Source organism: Callorhinus ursinus, unplaced genomic scaffold (genome assembly GCF_003265705.2).
Source record: "Callorhinus ursinus isolate GAN/ISIS: 27379988/994484 unplaced genomic scaffold, GSC_fseal_2.0 scaffold48, whole genome shotgun sequence".
In the NCBI taxonomy this organism is placed as follows: Eukaryota; Metazoa; Chordata; class Mammalia; order Carnivora; family Otariidae; genus Callorhinus; species Callorhinus ursinus.
Window position 1 is genome coordinate 8525964 of NW_027397110.1, and position 24083 is coordinate 8550046.

The 24083-nt window shown below is 42.6% G+C and overlaps 1 protein-coding gene and 1 long non-coding RNA gene across 7 annotated transcripts in view; one reads left to right on the top strand and one right to left on the bottom strand.

The window, feature by feature from the left end:
• Positions 1-24083, top strand: part of ENTHD1 (ENTH domain containing 1) — a 174443-nt gene that overhangs the window by 138179 nt on the left and 12181 nt on the right. For all 6 annotated transcript variants that reach the window (XM_073882745.1, XM_073882746.1, XM_073882749.1 and 3 more), the window contains one exon: positions 23636-24031. In XM_073882745.1, the coding sequence (XP_073738846.1) occupies positions 23636-24031 (396 nt within the window). The remainder of the gene's footprint in view (positions 1-23635; positions 24032-24083) is intronic.
• LOC141370866 (uncharacterized) overlaps positions 1-24083 on the bottom strand; it is a 65837-nt gene that overhangs the window by 17215 nt on the left and 24539 nt on the right. Inside the window, exon 3 of the long non-coding RNA XR_012375315.1 lies at positions 17191-17255. This is a non-coding gene — a long non-coding RNA (uncharacterized lncRNA). The remainder of the gene's footprint in view (positions 1-17190; positions 17256-24083) is intronic.

Here is a 24083-nt window from a genome sequence, read left to right on the forward strand (position 1 = left end):
CTTCAGGTGTTAGGAGAGGCTTTCTGGAGAAAGTGATGTCCAAACTGGAACCTGAAGGATAGGTAAAACGGCCAACACTTATCCTGTGTGTGCTGATTATACTTTCAAACATTTTAATTCATTTCTTTTTTTTTTTAAGATTTTATTTATTTATTTCAGAGAGAGAATGAGAGATAGAAAGCACAAGAGGGAAGAGGGTCAGAGGGAGAAGCAGACTCCCCACTGAGCAGGGAGCCCGATGTGGGACTCGATCCCGGGACTCCAGGATCATGACCTGAGCCGAAGGCAGTCGCTTAACCAACTGAGCCACCCAGGCACCCCATTTTAATTCATTTCATCTTCATGCCAATCTTATGAGATAGATGAGGAAAACCCAATGTGTCTAAACAACTTGCCCAAGGGCACAGAGCTAGAAGTGGCAGGGTTAGAATTTAGACCAAAATAATCTGATCCCAGAGCCTACACCAATGTGTTTCAAACCTTTAGACTGTGATCAAGTCAGAAATGCCTTTTATGCCATGACCCAGTACACATAACTCACACACACCTGCAACAGTAGTTTCACAAAACAATAGTTTTGGCAATGTACTCTGATCTATTCTGTTTTATTCTAGACAGTTTGGTTTTTTTTTTTTTTTAAGTAGGTTCCACACCCAGCGTGGAGCCCAATGCGGGGCTGAAACACACGACCCTGAAATCAAGACCTGAGCTGAGATCAAGAGTCCGACGTTTAACTGACTGAGCCTCCCAGATGGCCCCACAGTTTTACTTTTTTAAAAAGATATTGGATGTGGGGTGCCTGGGTGGCTCAGTCGTTAAGCATCTGCCTTCAGCCCAGGTCATGATCCCAGGGTCCTGGGATCGAGCCCTGCATCGGGCTCCCTGTTTGGTGGGAAGCCTGCTTCTCCCTCTCCCACTCCCCCTGCTTGTGTTCCCTCTCTCGCTGTGTCTCTCTGTGTCAAATAATAATAAATAAATAAGATCTTAAAAAAAAATTGGATGTGACCCACAATTTCATTTCACAACCCACTAATGGGTTTGAAAAACAGTTCACTACACTATTTTACCCACTACGCAGAAGGAACCAGACCAAGTGAGGAGAAAAGAGAAGACTATCTTAGGCAGAGTGAACACTGTATAAGAGCCCAGGGGTGTGGGATAAGAGGAAGCTTGGCAGTTTGAACAACCAACAGAAATGTAGCAGGGCTGGAGGAGTAAGTGGATGGCAGGAGAGTACCAGATGGAGCGAGAAAGGTGAGCAAAGTTGTATCAATAAAGGTGACCATGTACTTAATTGTTCAAACCAGGACACTTTTTTTTTTTAAGGTTTTATTTATTTGAGAGAGAGAGAAAGCGTGAGCCAGGGGGAGGGGCCGAGAGATACGGAGAAGCAGACTCCCTGCTGAGCGGGGAGCCCGAAGCGGGGCTCTATTCCAGGACCCCAGGATCATGACCCGAGCAGAAGGCAGACACTTAACTGACTGAGCCACTCAGGAGCCCCCAGACCAGGACACTTCCGATGTGAAAGGCGGCACGATGAATAATTACGCAGGATCACAGATGTAAAGCTGGAGTCCCTAGGCAAAGTGACATTGCTGTGGTCTGGGTGTTTGTGCCCCGCTCCCCAAATTCATATGCTGAAAACTTAATGCCCGAGGTGATGGTATTAGATGTGGGGCCTTTGGGAGGTGATTGGGTCATGAGGATGGAGCCCTCATGAATGGGATCAGTGATTTATAAGAGACCCCACAGAGCTGCCTAGCCCTTTCCAGCATGTCAGCCCACAGTAAGAAGTTGGCAGTCTGCTACTGAGAAGACAGCCTTCACCAGAACCTGACTGTGCTGGCGCCCTGATCTTGGACTTCAACCTCCAGAACTGTGAGAAATAAATTTCTGTTGTTTATAAGCTGCCCAGTCTGTGGTATTTTGTTATTACAACCCTAACAGACTAAGACCCGCGTGTGTGCCCCGTCTTCCTGATGAACGATGCTGAGGGGTGTCAGGTGTGTCTGAATAACAATGGGGAGCCTCTGAAGTGTTTTAAGCAAGGACGCGATATAATCTCGCTTTAAGAATGTGGCTGTGGAGGTAGTGTAAAGAAAGGATTGGAGGAGGCAAGTTAGAAAGAGCCGTCAGGTCAAAACAGAATTAGAGACTTCAGACATTTCTAAAATGCAACTCTAGTCAGGTCACAACTCTGAGAAGCTCCCCTAGGATGAAGTCCTAACACCTTAGCGTGACAGATAAGCTCCTGGTTTTCTCTCCAGCTTTACCTATCACCTCCCCTCTCCCCTTCACATGTGATGGTCTAGCTATGGTTGCTGAACTACTTGCCCTAAACGCCATGTTGTCTCCAGTGCTTTGCATATGTCCTTCCTCGGCTGGGAAGCCCCGCCCCCTGCGTGTGAATTCATGTATGTGAATCCTTAAGATTCAGCTAAGATGTTGTTTCTTCCTGGAAGCCTTTCCTGACACACCAAAGGCAGGGGTTACTGCTCTTCCTCTGGGTTCTCATGGCACTCTGCATGCTTCAGATCCATTGCTGATTTTCTCTTGTAATTGCCTGGTATTCCTCCCTGCTGTCAAACCAACTAGGCCATGATTTTTTAATTTAGATATAACTGATATATAACATTATATTAGCTTCAGGTATACAGCATAATGATTCAATATTTGTGTATATTGCAAAATGATCACCACAGTAAGTCTAGTTAATATCCATCACCAGTACATCGTCACAGATTTTTTTCTTGGGCAAAGAATACAATGATGATCCTCAAGATTTATTCTGTTGGCAACTTTAAAATATACAATACAGTGTTATTAACTAATAGCCCCCATGCCATACATTACATCCCCTTGACTGACCTATTTTATAGCTGAGAGTTTGTACTTTTTAATCCCCTTCATCCATCTTGCCCACCCTCTACCCCCTACCTCTGGCAACTGTCAATCTGTTCTCTATATCCATGAGCTTGTTTTGTTTGTTTGGTTGGTTGGCTTTGTTTTGTTTTTTAGATTCTACATATAAGTGAAATCATATGGAATTTGTCTTTCCCTGTCTGACTTATTTCACTTAGTGTACTGTACTCAAGTTCCATCCATGTTGCACATGGCAAGATTTCCTTCTTTTTTATAGCTAAATAATCCTGTGTGTGGGGGGGGTGTGTGTGTGTGGGTGTGGGTGTGGGTGTGGGTGTGGGTGTGTGTGTCCTATTTTCTGTATCCATTCTTCCATCAGTGGACGTTTAGATTAGATTGCTTCCATATCTTAGCTATTGTAAATAATGCTGCAATGAACATGGAGGTGCAGACATCTTTTCGAGCTAGTGTTTTCATTCTCTTCAGTTAAATACCCAAACATGGAATTGCTGGATCATACAGTATTTCTGTTTTTAATTTTTTGAGACACCTCCACACTGTTTTCCACAGTGCAATCACCAACTTACACTCCCACGCACAGTGCACAAGATCCCTTTTTCTCCACATCTCCACCAATGCTTGTTATTTCCTGTCTTTTGCTTTTGTTGTCTTTGCTTTTAGTGTCAAATTAAAAAAATCCTCACCAAGGCTGCCGTCACAGAGCTTGCCACCTATACTTCCTTTAAGAGTGTCAGGGCTTCAGGTCTTACCTTGAAATCTTTGAGCCATTTTGAGTTGATTTGTGTGTATGGTGGAAGAATGTGGTCCAGCCTCATTCTTTTGCATGTGGCTGTCCAGTCTTCCCAGCACCATTTCCTGAAGAGACTGTCCTTTCCCCATTGTACATTCTTGTTTGCTTTGTAGTAAATTAGTTGACCATTATATGAGTGGGTTTATTTCTGGGCTCTCTATTCTGTTCCATTGATTTGACTATGATTTCTTTTTTTGAGAAGGTCTGTGTCTTGTTCATCGTTTTATTCTTTGCCTCTAAACCAGTGTTTAGCACATAGTAAGAATCCACTAAATATTTGTTGGCTAAATAAGTGTCATTTGAAGTGCCCCTAAATTGAAGACACTCATCCTCACAGTGCTCTTTCTGTGTTTTTTGCATATACTTTAAAAGTGTCTTCAGAGAAGAGTTATCATAGTTTCATAAAAGAAGAGCAGCATGAGCAGCACATGGGTGTACTCCCAAGTTCACCGATGAGGTTCCCTACCAGCAGAGTCAGCTTTTGAAATTTTGTAGAATTTTCCTCATCTCTGGTTGACACTTGATTGTTAAATTAGCCAAAGGAGAGTCTGTTTAAAAGGAGGAAGTGCTCAAAACACATACAATTTGAAATCAGGTTCAAGGATATAAAGAGGGAACACACATGAGCACTGGTGTTGGTCCAGCTATTATTTATTTAGCTTTTCCTTTCATATCGCTTCAAGTCTGGTCTGAAACCAGGATCTGTCTCTGGTGTGGCAAGAGCCCACAGACAGTATGGGTGATTTCTCCTCGGTTTCTGGATGGTGTTACTCAAGGTAGTGGGTTATAGAGGGAGGAAAGTCTGGAAGGCAGAAAGAGAGCTGAGCAGCTCTTTGTGGGGAAGAGGTGGGGAGGCAAGACCAAGGGCTTTCTGGGAGATGGAAGAGCCCTCTCAAAGGCGGAGGTGGGTCTTGTTCATCCATGAGTCATCGGCATGGTATTTTCGAGCTATGACCTCCAGTGTGCAAAAAGGGGTAGCTATATTTTTCTACAGTTCAAGATAGTCTTAAATTTCCTGAGGACAGAAAATATAAGCTTATTTTGTTTTCTCAGTCATTTCCGGTTTAAACTCAGTCAACTCAGGATTTCCTTTTCTCCTTCCTCCTCTCGAGGATGGCATCCAAGTTTAGGGACCAACTTAGCATCATGACTTTGCGGATGGGCATCTCTTCACACTGGCTTCTGCTGAGAGGAAGCAGCCCACTGTTCTCTAATTGTCCACATCTCTTTCTGCCAGAGTCCACTGGCATCTTAATGGCACTGCGCTGGTATGAGGTTGGGAGACTGTGCCTTGAGCGTCCTCTCTGGCCCACTAGTGAGGTCCTCTTCCTTCTGCCACTCTCTCTCTCTGCTGATTCTGCAGCCTTCAGGCGCTGCTGGGTGCTCTCCCACACCTCTCGCACATAGGAGGGGCCTCCGAATGACTACCCGAGATGCTCTGTTCCCAGACCCACCTACCTGTGTTACTGTTTGGCTGCTTCCGTCCTGTGCCACTGGCATGAGGTAAAGACAGATGGGGGAATTCTAAATGTCACTCACTTTTCCAGGCTCCACTTGGGGAACAAGCAGAAATCCTCTTCACCCTCAGAATGAAAGCAGCATGAGGGAAAGAATGTTTTTTCTGTTCTCTTCCCTGCTGAATGTTCAGGGCCTAGTAGGGTGGCTAGCCAACAGTAAGTGCTCAAGAAATACTTGGTGGATAGAGGGATGACTGGCCTCTCCCTCGTCTCCCCACCTACCACGACTGGGCCCTGGACGGGCTCAGGGCACAAGACTTCCTTGCCAGTATCTAACTCTTGCTTCTTCTGTTTGTCTCCTCCCTCAGAGGATCTTTAGTCTGAGGTGGATTCTTAGAGGGGTAGGACAGGGAGACACAGGCGGAAGCAATATTGTCCCCAAACTCCCTCTGTGACCAGTTAATCTGGCTTTTGTTTTTAATCTAAGTCTTCATCTCTGACCCATCAAGACAGTTCTTCTTGGGCAGCAGTAGCTGTATTTAGGTGACTGTGCTTGGCGAAGGGCCTTGGGGATTCAGTTTGTGGGGAGGAAGACTCTGTCTGTTAGTTCTTCATCCATCATCCTTTTACCTTTGTGGCCCCAGTGCCTAGCACGGTGCCTGGCACAGAGTGGGTTCTCAGTTCATCTTTACTGAACGGAATATTGGATGAGTCAGAAATTGATGAGATATTGAAGGGAAAAGAGTAGAAGTTTGGTGGGGGGTCGTCAGGGTAAAGATGGAATGAGATCTGGAAGGAATGCTCAGTATTGTAGATTCTTTGTTGAAACAGAACTCTATTCAACAAAGCTACATGATTTGTTCATTTTAATACTAATAAGGAGTGTTGTTATAATTCTTACTGATTGTAATGCTAGGTGTTCCCTAGACCCCAACTTAGTAAACTAACTCTCTAAATTTGAGCCAAAACCCAGAGATTGTCCACCTTTTTATAGCATAAACTGAAAACTATCAACAAGTAGGTATTGGTTGCTAAACGGGGGTAAAATTCTAGAAGCAAAGATTGAGAAATTCGGTTTTAATACAATAGGTAGTTATCGAGTTTCTCTCATGTGTCAGGCACTAGTGGTAGGCACAAGGATATGGCCGTGAGCAGGGCAGGCCCTACCTGCCTCAAGGAACTTCTGTTCTGGTGAAGATAACCAGTAATAAACAAATAAAACATTACCGACTGTAACGCGTGCTATTAAAGAAATGCACAGGAGCTTCAAAGAGGTGATGGAAGCATGTATGCTTTAGTTAGGGTACTAAGAGAAAGCCCCTATGCAGAGATGGTGTGCTCCGAGATAAGGATGAAGAGGCCTGGAAGGAATATTCCAAGCAGAGGGAACAGCAAGTTCAAAGGCCCAGGGGCAGGAAGAAGAGGTTAGCTTGCTCCTAGAATTGCAAGCAAATGAGGGGACGGTGGTATGAGTGGAAATCAGACAAGAGTAGGCAGGAGCCATGTCACGTAGGACTGTGCAGTCATAGGGAAGGGTTTCAGACTGAATTGTGAGCACAGTGGAAACATTTGAAGCACAGGAATGCTATCATCTGATTTGTATTTACTTAAATATAAACTAGGGGAGAATGCATTATGGGGGGAGACAGAAGCAGAAAAATGAATGAAAAATGTAGGTAGACTGTCCAAGTGACCCTGACTGGGGGCAGAGGCGGTGGCCATGGAGAAAGGTGTATAGACTGGAGATTCGTTTTGGAGTTCAGCCCTCAGGACTCCTGATGATTGGTGGTTGGAATGAGGACAAGGGTGGAAATGAGGATGAGCCCTAGTGTTCTGCTTTGGGAAGTAGTGTGTGATGGTGTTACTGAGAAGGGAAAGGCGGTGGGGAGAGAACGGGTTTGGGGGATATGTTAAGGGCTGTGGTTTGGATATGTTATGTTTGAGGTACTTGTGAGACATCCATCTAAATCCCTGTATTCTGGAAATACTGAATATCAGTACACTAAAGTAACCAAATTGGAACTTAGATGATTATTTTTCCTACTTCTTGAATCAGTCTCTCTTTCCTTGAGACACTTAATTTTTTTTAAATTCTAACTGTGCTTTCAGGATGCTGGTTGTATGTCTGCTCTGCATTTCAGAGGTCTGAGCATTCCCATTACTATAAAAACAAAAGGCACTGCAAACCTCAAATGTAGGTCATCACCAGACATGCCTAATCCCTTAATACAATTCTGAAAGCAATCTAGCAGTTCATCTCTTTTCCCTTGTTATTGATTTCAGTCCACCATGCCCAACATGTTCAAACCACAGCTTCACCTTCCCTGAAGTTAGCAGTTTTCACAAAGTGTAAATAGTGGTACTTGATTTTTCCTCTGCATATTGCTGTCCTCCATACAACTTTAGAGGTTTAGACGACTGGGCAAAGTAGACAATGAATGACCTACTTTCTGGTGGGTTGATGAGACTCCTGCAAGTGTCCTTTTCCCCTTTTTAAAGATTTTATAGTGTGTGTGTGCACGCACACGTGTGTGCACATGTGTGTGCGTGAGAGAGACCGAGAGAGATGGTAGCACTACTGCACTACAAAGGTATTCTGGAAGTGCCTCAGAGTTTGACAGCAGGTGTTTCTTTTATACTTTGGATCAGCATGCAGTATGGCCTTGAGACAGGTAAGCAAAGGGCTACAGCAGTTACAAATCTTGATAGCTTCGTGTGGCTCCTGCCAAGGTCAAAGACTTTGAATAAATATAGATCAAAAGGGCGTTTTGCTTCCTTGAAGGTATTTGATTCATTTAATTTAGAAAAGAAAAATCCAGAAAGGAGTACTTAATGCTTTGCTAATGGTAGTTACCAGTTCTTTGCTACCTACGAACTTGGGAAAAGCTGAATTATTCAGAAATATTCAATCACTAAATTGTGACAGTTCTATGACAATCATATCTTAATTGTCATCTCTGTCCTTACTTTGGGGGCTCTTGTCATCTGTCACCTGCACTATTAGGATACCTTTGTCAGTGATCTTTGTGCCTGAGCCTCACTCCTATCAGTCACATAATCTTCACAGAGATCTAACACATAAATCTTCAAAACAGCCTCTAATGGCTTTTCATTATCTACTGATAAAAACTATGCTCCTGACTTCTTACATTTCCAGGAGTGTGGTGGACTAGACGCTCTGAGGAGCCTCCTGCTATGGGGGGAAAAAAAACCAACAACCTAGATTCTGGATAAAAGATACCTTTTAATACATTTTTGGGTTCGTGGGAACTAAAGGAAATCTCGAAGGGCAAAGTAGAACAAAAACCGTGCTGTGTAAACCTGAGACCTGGAACCTCTTTGGAGCAGGGAGCTGTAAGTGTGAAGGACTCTAAAAGCAGGCTTCCCTGAAGGCAAATGCTGATATCAGCATCCCGGAGATGGCATCCCTGAGCCAGCAGCGGGGAAGAAGAGGAGCCTCAGACTTGACCTTCAGTGGAGCACTCAAGGGGGCTGCAGGTGTGCAGTCCCAGATCTTGACAAAATACAGATCCTTTCTAAAGGCCCCACTGAGACCCAAGACTCATACAGATTAACCTCAACCAAACAGGATCTCACAATCCGTGATTGCGAGAAACACATGGAATAAGCCTGCATGCCTGAGAGTCTACAAAGATGCACAAAGATTTAACCTCCAAGGATTTCAGGTATGAACTATTAGCTACACAATATTACCTGGCTATGAAATGTTTAAAGAAAAAAAAGGGATAGAATCAGTGAGGGACAGATGGCTAGATAAATTTGGAAAATAACCAAATAAAACTTTCAGAAAGGAAAAATAAAATTGTGTGAAAGTAAAAACTCAGTGGATGTGGATGGATTCAACACTAGATTTGCTAAAACTGAAGTGAGAATTAGTGAATTGGAATGTGTATCCGAAGAAATTCCCCAGAATGCAGCAAAGAGGCCAAGAAGGTAGAAATATTTTTTGAAAGCTGAAATACAAATGATAAATGAAGTTTAGTATGGCCAATTGGAGGCAATACTTGATGAGATAATAGGAGATCATTTTTCTAGAACTGATGAAAGGCATGCATTCAAAGATACAGGGAGCATAATATATACAAATAGGATAAGTAACTACAAAAATTTGCAAACTCACATGTTATAATGAATGTCTACAGCACCAGAGATAGAGAGAAAGGCACATTATCCATGAAAGAATAGCATACTTCTCAACAACAACATTAGAAGCCAAGAAGACGGGGAATATCATCTGCTTTCTCGGGGAAAATATCTGCCAAACTAAAGTGGGTAGTCATTTAAGAACAAGAGTGAAATTAAGATATTTTCCGAGAAAAGATGCTTCAAATAAACGAAACTGAGTTTATCGCCACAGATTCTCAGTAAAGGAACTCGTAAATATTTATTTCAGGAAGAAGGAAATATTCCAGAAGGACGGTCTGAAGTGCGAGAAGGAATAGTGAACAAAGAAATTGGTAGGAACGCCTGGATGGCTTGGTCTGTTGAGCACCCAACTCTTGATTTTGGCTCAGATCTTGATCTCAGGGTTGTGAGATCAAGCCCTGCTTTGGGCTCAGAGTTGGGCATGGAATCTGCTTGGGATTCTCTCTTTCCCCCTCCCTCTGCCCCTCCCCCCCCAAAGAAATTGGTAAATATGTACGTCAATCTAAACAAATGGAGTCTTTTAAAATTCATTACATATAATTTGTGGTGTTAGAAAAAGAACTAAAATGCTAGTTTTTATAGCAATAACATGCAACTGAGAGAGGGTAAATTGAGGGTTACAGGTTCTAAAGTCTCTGAATAATAATTCAGGTGTTAGGTTATTCTATTAACTTTAGACTCTGCCAGGCTACATATGTGTATTAGAACGTTCAATGGGACTCTCTCTGACTCTCTTTTGCTTCAGGTGCTAATAATAAAATAGATACCAGATACCCAATCCATGTGTGAAGATTTAAAAAAAAAAATGGAGGAAAACCTGCTCTGTAACTCGTCAGCCCTGCCCTCACCACACACACACACACACACACACACACACACACACACACACACACACAGAAAGAGATTGGAAGATTTCAGGGGACAGTGTGGTGGCACAGAAGAATCTGGTGAGGAGACTTCTGGGGAGGACCGCTGTCGCCAGGCTTTGAGGCCACACCCAAATCCTCTCTGGGGGAACGGGAACCCTGCTGCTTGCACCCAGCCCCAGTGAGAGAGGCTTTGACATACGCTCCCTGGAATTGGAGGACCAGTGCCCGACTCATGCCAGAGATCCTAGTCGGGATCTGACTCTGGCCTGGCAGAGACACAAGCTGACCTGTAGCTTTGGAGGTGAGGCCACAAGGGCCTGGCCTGTGCCTCACTGTCTGCAGTTATCGCTCACACAGGGCCTGCAGCGGTCTGCTCGCTTGGGACCTCCCCTCTCCCTGATTGCCCCTTGGCATTTCTTCACTTAAAAGCCAAAGTGATTTTATTAAAAAGAAGTCATATCATTCCTTTGCTTAAAAACCCTCCAGGGACTTGTCATTTCGCATAAGAGTAGCTCTGATCTAGCTCCCAGCTCCCTTCCTGACTTCCCCTCTGTCCCTTCTCCTCCTTGCTCATTTTGCCACATCCATCTTAGACCCCTGGCTGTTCCGGGGTTGGCCGGCTGCCCTCCTGCCTCTGGGACCTGCAGCGACTCTTCCCTCCGACTGGAACACTGCCCTCCCCTACCTGCCTTTCTCGCCCACCTCCTTCAGCTTTCTGCTCAAGCTCCACCTTCACAGCGAGCCCTCCCGCCCACCCCGCACTGGCCTGCTCATCCCCCGGCCCGCCCTACGCCCCCAACCACTTCATTGTCCTCCACAGAATTCATCACCGTCTGACGTACTGCGCATGAATCTTTGGTTGTTAACATTTTCCCCTGTAACGCACGTTGTAACTGCGCTCCAGGGCAAAGACGTCGTGATTTTGTTCACGGTTGTATTTTTAGTTCTTAGGATGGTGTATGAAATGAAGGGGAGCAGAGGGAGGGAGGAGGGACTAATCGAGCTGAAATGACACAAAGACGTCCTGTGACATAGGACTGAAAAACGTTCATTGGAATTAGCAGTGAAAAGGTCAGTGGTCCTCAGAGAGGACAGCTTCAGTCGAGGAGGAGGAACGGAAGCCAGATTGTGGTGGTCTGAGGAGGAGAACAGGAAAGAGGGAAGTGAATTCAAGGGGGGAAACATTTGTTTTTCAGTGTGTTTGAGGGAGGGGAGCAGGAGACAGAGAGGCCCACAGAAGTATTTAAAATAAAAAAGACCAGGCACCTCTGTGAGCTGAGAGGAGAAAGCTAACAAAAAAAAAGGAGAAAGGAGTTGAAGATTAGGAGAAGAGGCGACTTGGGTGGCGTTTCAGTGACACAGATGGCAGGACAGGCCCGAACAGTCATAGGAAGGGTTTTTGACCCTCAAGACTGAAGGGAAGGGAGCGAGGAGTAGTTGTGAATGGTAGTTCGCTTGGCTGGCAGGACGATGAGAAGCTGAAACAAATCCGTTGAAAAGCCTCTCTTTTCTTGAGGAATAGGGAAGATCATCTACTAAAAACGAGAGAGAAAAGGTCTGGTTGACAAGGGTGCTTGAGGAGAGCAGTGAAGGTTTGGAATCGTCTTTGAGAGAAATGGGAGAGTAAAGGACAAGCAAAAGGATTCATGGACAGTCCTGAAGACCCATGGGGCTTGGAGACCGTGAACTTACAGTTGTGAATTTTCCCCAGGAGCAGTCAGTCACCCGGTGTTACAGGATTTTTTGTCCTCTTAGTGCCCGCAGCTCTTGGTCACGCCACTTTGAAGAATGAAGAGGTAGACCAGATGAAGAATGGTATGCAGCGAAATTTATTGAGCGTTAGTACAAAGCTCCCAGAGAGGGAGGGGGGCCCAAGAGGGTTGCCCTTGGAGTTTCTAAGTTTAGGGCTTTTATGAGCTCTCTTACAGAACTATCTTAAGCAACCAGGCTGTGCTGAGTCATGCCAATCAGGGCTTTGGTCACGTATCTGTCTACCTATTAGGTTTATGTCTACACGCTGATGGTCTTTTTTGGCTGATATCTGGGGGCTTAGGTCTTAACTGCCCCTTGCCCGTGATGGTGACAAATGCTTTGTGGTTAATTGTCTTATTTTAGGATGTTTTGTAGAAGTCACTTCTGCAAAGGCTGTAAAGCAGAATGTGAGGGCGGGTCCTGTCTAAGCTGCAGAACAGGATGGCAGTGCTGTTTTACCTTAGCTGTCCTGACTCCATCTTTTCTTGTTGGGAACCCTGACCCTGACTACTTAACTGTCCAGCTAACTCCTAACACTCGGACAGGTGAGGAAGAGGGAAGTCAAATGTGTGCCAGGCCCAAGGTGCTAGATGCCAACATTGAAAGTCACGTGGGGATGGTGCAGCAGGGAGGTGGTTGGACCAGACCCGGATGTCCCACATTAGGGAATGGTGGTTAGGGGGCTCCTCAGGGTGCACTGAAGAATTCTCATATTCACTCCACACGAGAGCCAGCATTTGGATGCCTGATGTAGAGCGGCTGTGGATGTGGCCATTTTAGCCAAAGCAGTAGCCGCAACCAAGAGATACATGACTGTAACAGCGGCCAGACGATGAAGAGATAGACACTTGTCTCTTACTCCCCTTCCTCTGCTCTGACACTGAATAGAGCTGAGCTCAGAGGAAGGAGCTTTGTCCCTTAAGTAGGTCAAAGTCAGCCTCCAGATGAGGGAAGGGAAAGAGGAGTAAAAGCAGGCCAGGGAGGGAGAGCAGCCAGCCCAAAAGCCCAGAGGTGTGATAGCACCAGGTGTGCGGGGACTCTTTCTAGTAATTCAGAATGGCTGACGTGTGTTGGGGTGGGTCACTAGAGACCGGAAGGAAGGCTGCCCTCTGACTGGACATAGCGTTAGTGTGAAAACAGTCCATCCACCATATTGCCTCAACTCACGTCCAGATTTTCTTTCACTTTGATATCTGTGCTGTGTTTTTTAATATTTCTTTGTATCTATCTTCCAGTTCCCAGTTTTATTTTCAACTGGAGTTAATCTGCTGTGTAAGTCACCAATTATTTTTTTAATTTCAGTTATTTATTTTTAGAATTTTTAGAAGTTCTACTTGGATTTTTCTACTTGGTTTTGTTTATATAATCTCTTATTCCTCGCTTGTATTTCTTTAAACATATTAAGTATATCAATGATTATTTTATCCTCTGTGTTTTGTAATTGAAATGAATTACCATGTTGGAAGACTTTTTTGGCTTTTGAACTTTCAGGCACAGTGCATAGTACATGGTCCATCCTCAATATATTTGTTGCAAAAATGAATGAATGAAAATATGTGGAAGGTGCTGGAATAAAAAGAGCAAATGAAACATTAATAGGTAAATTACAGTATAGTGCTGTAAGCCATATTATAAAAATATAAGCAAAGAGCTCTAAGAGCAAGGGCTATACACTGACTCTTCCTGGGAGAGAGAAATGGTATGTGTCCTCTTAGGTATTCAGGAAGGTATTTTCCAAAGGGATGTATATTATATGACATAGGAAGTTGTAATAGGTGAGGTTTTTTTTTTTTCTTGGCTTATTGTGGTAAATCAAGCATTCATACTTCATGAAAAATAACACTTCATCTGAATTGACAATTTAAATGATATTCTCAGGTTTGTTGCAGGGTTGCAGACTTAGACATGACTTTTACGTCATACTGAAGTCAAGGGTAATTACTGGTCTGTACATCTAATGAGGAAAATGTTTGAGAATGATAGGTCTTCATCTCATCATCTTTCCATAGAACATCAGTTCTCTTGGTCTCAAATACCTCCTACTAGGGACACTGGGCCCAAAGGACACACATCATGCTTGCGGTTTACATAAACAGGAATTTCCAGGGGGAAGGGAGAGTACCGGGTGCTTGCCGATGCCCATCTGCTTCCAGTCAGGGCCATGGCTGGCTGGGAAAGTCATTCCCTTCTTCAGACTGCTCCATAATAACCATACCCAGGACCCTGTCGCAATTACTGTGTGCCAGGTACTACTTAAAGCATGTTCTATGTTTAATTCATGTCAGAATTGAAACTCTGACCAACTTATCTTAATTTTTTATTCTCTTGGGGTGCCCCGTAGGGTTTTATTGGCATGCTAAGTCTTGGTCTGATGGTCACAAACACTTGTGCCTTCAGGCACCCGCTGGTCCCCTTCATCCTGGAGTGTGCCCTGTAAAACAGGAGACCTTCACATGCCAGAGATTAGTTTCCATTTCAACCCTAACCTAAACAACAGGAAACGTGGCAATAGGGTAATGATCACTAGCTTCCCAAGGACATGTTCAGCTTCAGTTTTTATAATGATAATCTACTAAGGGAAATTATAATTTTTATTGTTGGTTAAACCATAACTATGATATAAAGTTTAATAATGAGCATTTGGTGCCTATTTTATAATCCATTCACTATGATCCATTTTCATGGCCTGAAAGTCTTCAGCTGTCCTACTCGAAGAGGTTGTTTTTTGTTTTTTGTTTTTAAGATTTTATTTGTTTATTTGAGAGAGTGAGAGCCAGAGAGCAGGAATGGGGTGAGAGAGCATGAGCAGGGTGAAAGGCAGAGGGAGAAGTAGACTACCCACTGAGCAGGGAGCCCAATGTGGGGCTCGATCCCGGGACTCCAGGATCATGACTTGAGCCAAAGGCAGACAGTTAACCAACTGAGCCACCCAGGCGCCCCTTGAAGAGGTTTTTAATGACCTTTAAATGTGTCTCTTAAATCTCTATTTTCTTATGAGAAGTTAAACCATTATCTCAAATTTATACTGAAAGAAGTAGTAAATATACATGCCATATTTCATAGCCATATTTTCCAAAATATTTTCTTTTTTTAAAACTTGGATGCAGTATATTCTGCAGTTAAATGTAATGATATATGATGAAGTGAAATTTTCAAAACCGACAACTATGTACACACACTTAACACAGATCAGAGGGAGATTATAGCTGTTCTAACTTATTATGATTATTTGGGGTTTCATGCATATACTGTAAGAAAATATATATTAAGGTTGTCATGTCAAACATGTTATTCAAGTTTCACATTTAGTATTTATTTTATTTATTTATTTTTAAAGATTTTATTTATTTATTTGATATAGAGAGAGAGAGCACAAGTAGGCAGAGAGGCAGACAGAGGGGTTGGCAGAGACAGAGGAAGAAGCAGGCTCCCTGCTGAGCAGAGAGCCTGACACGGGGCTCTATCCCAGGACCCTGGGATCACGACCTGAGCCGAAGGCAGACGCTTCACTGATTGAGCCATCCAGGAGCCCCTCAGTATCCATTTTAAATTAGTGGCTTGTCTGTCTACTTTAAACCAATATATTAATGCGCAATTCAAATCACCCCTCTATATTAATAATTTATAACTGTGGCGTCTTAGCAAAATGGACTTCTTATTGTCAGATCCTATTTCCTTTAACATAATTGCAAAAGTAGAAGCTCCTTCGGTTACACATTTTTAAACTACAGAAGACATATTTTGGCATCCATCTTTTGTCAGGTTTGCCAGCTCTCTGCTTTGTAGCTGTAATTGGATACAGTGTATCAGACCAACAGAATTGATCACAGCCCTAGCTCTGCTGCAATTAGCACCCATTATTAGATTCACCATATAATGGAATATAAAATAATATGCGGTGATTATAGTACCTGAAATAAGGCAGCGGAATTATTGGAAAATGAAAAAGAATTACCAGTATAGAATGTTCCTATCTGTAGGCAAAGTCTCTTAACTCCAGAATTAAATCCAATGTTCCCTTTCAAAAATGATTTCATCATCGTCTCCAAACGAGCAAAAACATTTTCAGTACCTTCAACAGCATAGCTCTTCTCTTTTGTCCTTAGGCTCAAAGCATGGAGAGGTGTTGGGGGTTTTTTTTTGTTTGTTTGTTTTGGTTTTTTCCCCTTACTTCAGGCATTTTAGTGATAGTCTATATTTAAATTTGCAGTTACACAGGAATAAGCTTCTTCCTGAAGATAACCATCAGGAGTAATCAAACCAGCTTTACGTTGACTGATGTTTCAAGGTCCTATTTTGCATTAATCAAGTATATTGGCAGGTGTAAAGCACTGTACAATAAAGAAAACTGGGTACAGTCTCATAATTTAATACTGAGCTTTTCATCCAGGAGTCTGCCAGATAGATACTTGAGAACAAAGCTCTTTGACATTCAGGTTTAAATTGAAAGAAAATGAGAAACCAGATAAAGCAAGCCAACCAAATTAATTCACTCTGCAGTCCTCTCTGCTTTTTAGTGGAATTCAGAGAAATTCTCTCCCAGAGAAAGTTGGGAAGCCCTCATGAAACAATTGTTTTAGTGTTTACAGAGTATACATTTATGTGCTTTGTGTTCAACCATGTAGAAATAATATTTATTGCTGTTCTCCAGCAAGTCCCCAGGAGTTCCCATGGGCTTCAGAAATTTTTCCATAAATGCTGTGCATTATTTATATGGATCCAAGAAAACATCCACCCCAAAGCCTTTCCCGGGAGGAGACAAATAGGCACAGATATGTGGGCCAATTGTGTACTTAACTTGGTCCTCCCCCACATGGCCCTGCATCTTTAAAAGTGGCACCAGAACGTTGGCCGGTTAGCTCAGCTGGTTAGAGCGTGGTGCTAATAAAAGTGGCACCAGGGACAAAAGGAGTGACCCCCAAGTTAAACTTCAGTCACTTCACAGTTAGGAACCACTAGAAGAATTGTCAGTGAAGAAGTACAAGGTACAGCTCGTTCTACCACACTTTCAATTTCTTCTTCTATGCCCCTAGTAAAAAGAGCATTGATTTAGAATTCAAGAATCTGAGGTTCTACCCTTCCTGGTCCTGGAAGTCTCAGGTTCTCGTGTATATTGCAAAGGGACTGAATTAGGATGCCCCCCAAGACTTTTTTCTCGACAGTTGAGTTTATTTTGATGACTAGACCATCCATATAATAACTCGTTGAACTAGACCATCCATATAATGATTCGTTTATCAAATGACTGTCACATACTCTGCTAGTCACTTACGGGTTGAGCAAGTTGGATACGATGTGTGCCCTGAAGGAGTTTGCAGTCTCCTGGAGGTGATGCATCTATAAACAAGAAATTATAATTGAGTCATAAACAACAAATTTGTTTACCAAGCTTACAGAGCTTAGAATAGTGCCTGTCACATCCTTGTACTTAATAAATATTTGTCAAATGTGACTAATATTTGAAATAATGAAATAAGTGAGAAATACGAATATCCATATTGTATTATGCAAAAACAAAGACAAGAGAGATTCGTTTTAGCTTGGAGGATAAAGATTTCACAAAAGAGGTAGTTTTTCAATTGAGTTTAGACAAATGAAACCATTTTTGATAGAGGAGAAGGGTAGGGATGAAGGCTATTCTAGGCTGAGGGAGCAGCATGAGCAAAAATACAGAGATATGCAAATGTATGTCTACCTAATGGACATCACCTTGGAAATTGGAAATCAGATATAAAGAGGTGGAAGAGCATGCCAGGCACAAAAACAGCATGGGTGAAAGCTTGTTAGAAAGAGGAAACGTGGTAAATTTGAAGAACTGAAAGAAATTAAGCATAGGAGGATGAGACTGTTTTAGGAAGAATTGTGCTACAAAATGAGGCAGCAAAGCAGAGATGTGGTCTGTGGTGTCCCGTCCCCAGTGTCACAAAACTAGGAGACAATAGCTTTATAACCGGTCCGGCCCAGCCCCTGGCTACTCAGCATCTATCCACACTCTTCTACATGTATTGGAATGTCCAGGCAACAAAAACATCTCTCACTGTTTGTCCACATGAGGATCCTCTCCCCCAAATAATGAGGCACAAAGTCCCCAGCCTTCCAAGGTGCCTCACCTTCCCCTTCCTGAAACCTTCTGGAGCTCTGTGGTAGGCATTGATTTTTTTCACATTGGCTTCCCCTCTCTAGGTGTCTGGGGGTTTGCTTCCTTACTCCATCAACTGTTTCTTTCCTAACAATTTGTTGACATCTCTCATCTTCTGTTGTCCTCTCTTCTCTCCTGTTCTGTTTGCCCTTCTAGGTTTATACTCTTTGTTCCATTTCTGTCACTTCAGTGGGTTTTGGGGGAGGAAAGCTGATAAATGAATATAGTTTGTAGCAATGCTGTGAATGCCCTACCCCATAGTCTCTGGGCCTGCCTCTGAGGACCACTGCAGTGCCGGCGACTAGTTCCCATATACCCCGAGAGTCCCCGTGTCTCCCAAGTCCTCTACCGGAGTTTCCTCTGGAGCCCAGAGACTTGTTCAGCATAAGCGCGGGACGGCCTAGAAATGCCACAGATTTATTACTCATGGGGGCAACACTGAACCAATGAAGGCGAGAGTCTCCTTCCCATTCCTGAAAGGACAGCTCTGCAGCACCCAGCTGGATCGAACCTCATTTGTCCACAGTGGTCATCTGGACATTAATACACTCTATTGACTTTATCTCTTTTTTGTTTGACCTTTCGCACTCCTTCACTCATGCTCTTGGGATCGCTGGCCAGGTGAGCTACCGGCATCCAAGTCTGTTTCTCAGAGTCCGCTTTCGGGGTTTTCGGGGGAACCCAATCTGAAGATGTTCAATTTACTGTATTATACAAATGTATTCTTTATGTTCACTCACTTATTGAGAAACTACAATCTCTTAGACATTATGAAACTGAACTGGTAACTTGTATTATGAGTTATTTCTATGTGTTTATCATACATATACTTTTGTACGTATATATATTCTACCTATCTACCCCTATAAAATCCACACTTGATCTTATGTTCAATGACAGTAGGAACTGTGACTTGCATTTATGTATGGCTCCAGAGTCTGATATAGTCCAGTGCAAACAGTAGGTGCTCAGCGAGTGTTTCTTGATTGATTATTCTTCCTTTCAGCGTTCACATACAGGGTACATTATTATACACAAAATCAACATACAACATTTATATTAGATAATTTATAAATTATTAAATTTAACAAATATTTGCATACCTCCTACATGCAAAAGCATGGTGGAGGCGCGAAAGTCATAATGAAGGAACTTAATATGATGTATTATAGGCTCTATAGAGCATATAATTAGTGAAAAAACTGAATTTACCAAAAAAATGAATTTACAGAAACTAATATTTACTATGCAGAGAAGGGAAGGATTAGGTAGACATGATTGGAAATAGTTTCCAGTAGTTGAGATGGGCCTTGAGAAGTTGGTAGGGTTGAAATAGAGAAGGGGGAGGGTATTCCAGTGTTGGAGTGCAGGGTGAGAAATCGATTGTAGTAAAGCTAAAGAACCATGGGGAATGAAGCTAAAGGTACCCTAATGAATGTGGGATATGTGAGTGTGGAAGAGATGACCTGACTGGAGGTTAGTTTCCTGTTGAGTAGCAATAGAAAACAAGCAATAGAAGAATAGTAACGGGAAAAGAAGAAATGGGTGAAGGTGATCAAAAGGTGCAAACTTCCAGTTATAAAATAAGTCCTGGGGATGTAATGTACAACATGGTGACTAAGGTTAACAATGCTGTGTTGTATATTTGAAAGTTGCTAAGAGAGTAGATCTTACAAGTTCTCATCACAAGAAAAAAATATATAACTGTGGTGGATGTTAATGAGACTTACTGTGGTGATCATTTTACAATATACACACATATCACATCACTATGTGGTACACTTGAAACTAATACAATGTTATATGTCAATTGTAGCTCAATTTTTAAAAAAGAAACAATAAAAAAGTGAAGTTATTTAAAGTTGGAAGGCAGTAGAGGTTTCTAGATAATGTGTATATAGATGGAAGTCAAGTTGAAGGGTCTTCAGTGGATCCTTTGATGAAGAATTAAGCTGTTAATCAGGGTCATGCTCTCCAGAAAGTGGAAGGATTGGCTGGGAGAGTATTTGCAAGCTACAACTCTGCCACCTTCCACTTTGCGTTTAGCAGCTAGCCAAACTCTGTGGTATGGCTGACACCCCCATGTAATACCTCCAGACCATGTAGAGCCAGAGGCAAGTGGGTCAGACTTTCTTAACTCAGTAAAGGCCTTAGCAGGTATATTAGTTTTCTAGAGTGACTGTAACCAAAAAGAAAAGAAAAGGAAAAACGAATTAAAAAAAAAAAAAAGCAGCAATGGAGGGCCTTTAAAACCCAAGGAATTTAGACTTTGTCACTGAAACAAGAGGGAGTTTTGAAGGATTTGTGAATATTAACTATAAATAAAGTAACGGTAGGACTGCGGAAGATTTGTTTGGCGTGTCACACAGGAAGCCGGGCGGAGCAAGGAGGTGGCGGAGGCCCCCAGCACACTACTCTCTGGACTCTTCAGGCCTCTTCCGCCTTCTAGTTCAGTAAACATTTTCCTCTGTCATCTACACTGCATTTAAAATCATTATTTTTGAATTCTTGTCATGCTTTCTTCTTTAGATCATAGTGTTTTATTCATTAAAAAGATTACAGTTTAGGAATGCCTGGGTGACTCAGTCAGGTAAGCATCTGCTTTCGGCTCAGGCCATGATCCCAGGGTCCTGGGATCGAGCCCCACATCAGGCTCCCTGCTCGTCAAGGAGTCTGCTTCTTCCTCTTCCTCTGCCCCTCCCCCCAGCTTGTTTTCTCTGTCTCTCTCTGTCTCACATGAATAAAATCTTAAAAAGAAAAAAAGATTACCAGTTTAAAAAACAAAGTCTAGGGACACCTGGGTGGCTCAGTTGGTTGAGCATCTGCCTTTGGCTCAGGTCATGATCCCAGAGTCCTGGGATAGAGCCCCACATTAGGCTCCTTGCTCAGTGGAGCTTGCTTCTCCCCCTGCCTGCCGCTCCCCCTGCTTGTGCTCTGTCCCTCTCTAACAGATAAATGAATTTTTTAAAACAAACAAACAGAAAGTCTAAGCAATTAGAAGACTGCGTTCTGTGCCTCCTGGACAATTGGGAAAGAGGGTGGCTAGACTTCAGTCTGGTTTGTCTCATTGAAAAAAAAATTTTTTTTTTTTTTGAGAGGGGGAGAGAGCAAGAGAGAGCCAAACCTGAGCGGCTGGGGTGGGGGTTGGGGGGGCAGAGGGAGAGAGAATCCCAAGCAGACTCCAAGCCCAGCCCAACACAGGGCTCAGATCACAGAACCCTGAGATCAGGACCTGAGCCAAAATCAAGAGTCAGACGCTTAACCTACTAAGCCACCCAGGCGCCCCGTCTCACTGAATTTTAAGATAACTTTTTCTTTTATAATTTTAAGCTTTTGTACTAAACATCAACATGATGGCTAGGGGCACCTAGTTGGCTCAGTCAATAGAGCATGCAACTCTTGACCTCGGGGTCATGAGTTGGAGCCCCTTGTTGGGCGTAGAGATTACTTAAAAAAAAAATAATAAAGTAAAATGATGTCTATACAGATGAGTTTATACATCCCAGTTTTGATTTAGATTGAGTGTTATTATGAGTATTTCCATCAGAAAGTCATTGTCATTCTGAATTATTTTACTTGCCATATTGCTAAATTTTAAGATGATTCTGTTACTATAGAAAAATGCTTTCCCCCCATTTTTCTCAGATGTAAAATGGAAATCAATGGAGAAATCTTTGACTACAATTCATTTTTAAGGAATGCCTTTATGTGAATATGGTGACATACACATGTACTTGGGAATACTGTAAATCTAGCTTTCTACCAGGAATATATTAGTATTTTTAACAGACCCTTTTACCAACTAGATATAACTTGGTCATATGCAAATTAGAGATATTTTGGAAGTTATTTTCATCTACTGATTTGCTCTTTCTTTTAATTATTATTTAGTAAACTATATTTGATTTGAAAAAAAAACAAAGGCATTACTTTTTCTTTATGCTTGTGCTTTGGTTTGTCCTTTTCCTCAACAAGCATTTACTGAGCACATCTGTGGGGCCGCGCTATTAAGGGGCGCAAACAAGACTCCTTCTAAGGTCTCTTCAGGGGCCTGCTCTCAGGTAGGGGCCAGACTGGTGAGAAGTGATGACCCACAGGGCCCCAAACAGGGCGTGGGTAGGAAAGACAAAGAACAGGATAGGGCAGGGAAAGAAAAGGAAAGGATCGGGGCAGGAGAATGTGAAGCTTGAATTGAGTTTGAAAAGATGAGAAAGCTTGCAGCTGAGAGGGTCGGAAAGAACTGGGCTTCCTGACAGAGGCAGTGAGGTCTGATGCTGTGGCCTCCCAGCAGCCCTTTTGCCCAGGCTGGCCTCCAACGGTGGGTGAAAATGGGAAGGAAGGTTTTTAGAGCCAAAGGAGATCTGTTTTTCTTTAATAACTCAGAGCCTGACAGTGATGGTGATGGCTATAAACGTACTTTGTGAGGTAGGTTATGATGTGCATTGTGATATGTCAGCCCTTGATAGCAGCTTACACAGTTCCTGTATTCTTTTCTCTTCTGGGAGCTTCAGATGATTTCATCTTCCTTTTGCCCACTCTCACCTCGTTATGCCTCTCATTTCATCAACTCTGTCTCTTAAGAGAATTCTCTTTCCCTCCATATCCAACTTCAGGTAAAACTACTTGAGAGCAAGCCCTAGCACTGAGTGTTGATAGCAATTCGCATCTAAAAATTTGGACCAGATTCATAATTTATAGATTCAGTAGATCTTCCTAGATCAGATCCACCTTAAATATCTGTTCCTTTCAGTTCTTCCATTTGTAATAAATATTGCTTGTCCATTACATTCCAGGTACTTTGTTATAGTCTATGTACCCTGTGGTGATGGTAATGAATGAAATGGACAAAGATTCCAACCTGATGGAACTTACATTTTGGTAATCATCACAGTGGCTCTGACAGATTGATTGCTCTCCCATATAGACAAACGGTTCGTTAAAATTAGGCTGCTACCTAAGTAGGGTTTTCTTTCATGGGCTTTGCCTAGACACTGGGACAAGAAGACATTTTTTTATTATAGGGGGAAAAGACTTTTTTTGGAGCTGGGGGTTCTATAGGGATAGACCAGTATGATGTGGCATATTTTCTCTAGTTTATCTTGTAAAAGATGAATGTTTGAAGGTACTAAAAATATAGTGGTTTCAGAGACAGATTAAGTGGGTGAAGAGAGAAATATTTAAAGACAAGTTATTTGAAGCTTTCCTTGCCTTGTGCTTCAGTGAGGAGAGAGAGAGAAATAGCCACCAAATGACTAATGCATCAGTAATAGCTGGGGTATACTTTATATAGGCAGAAGAGAAACATAGTAAGAAAGTAGAAAGAACTAAATAGAGAATCCTGTTATGGCATTAAAAAATCTGATTTATTAAAATTGCAACAAATTTGGAGGCGCCTGACTGGCTCAGTCAGTGGAGCATGTAGCTCTTGATCTCAGGGTCATGAATTCGAGCCCCACGTGTGGTGGTAGAGTTGACTTTAAAAAAATAAAAATAAAAAATAAATAAAATTGCAACGGACTTGGAATAGAATACTTTCAGCTGTATTTTTTGATCATAGTTTTTATTTGTTATTTTACAGATGCTGTGCCTGCTCCCTCAGAAAAGAGCCCATCTCTGCAGACAAATGTGAGTTTGGACAAGACATCAGACCACACCATTACAAATACTGTAACCGAACGCCCTTTGCAAATGCCTCTAGAAATGCAGTCAGCTGCAAGAAGTTTTGAAACGTTGACAGCTTTACCGCCATTTTGGTCACCGGATAAAGAAGAGTTTATCAGCCCTAATTTAAGGATGTCAAAGTCTGATTCTACTTTCTATAATCAGGTCTCTGTAGAGACACTCTATGTCTCTCCCTCATTTAAAACATTTAACCCAGTGAAGGAGATTGTAAGCAACAAGGACTTTCAGAAGCCAACACAATCCAGCATTGCTCAGATGGATGAGGAAAACCTCAAGCCTGTGACCACATGGGGTGAGTCTACACACACACACACACACACACACACACACACACACACACACAC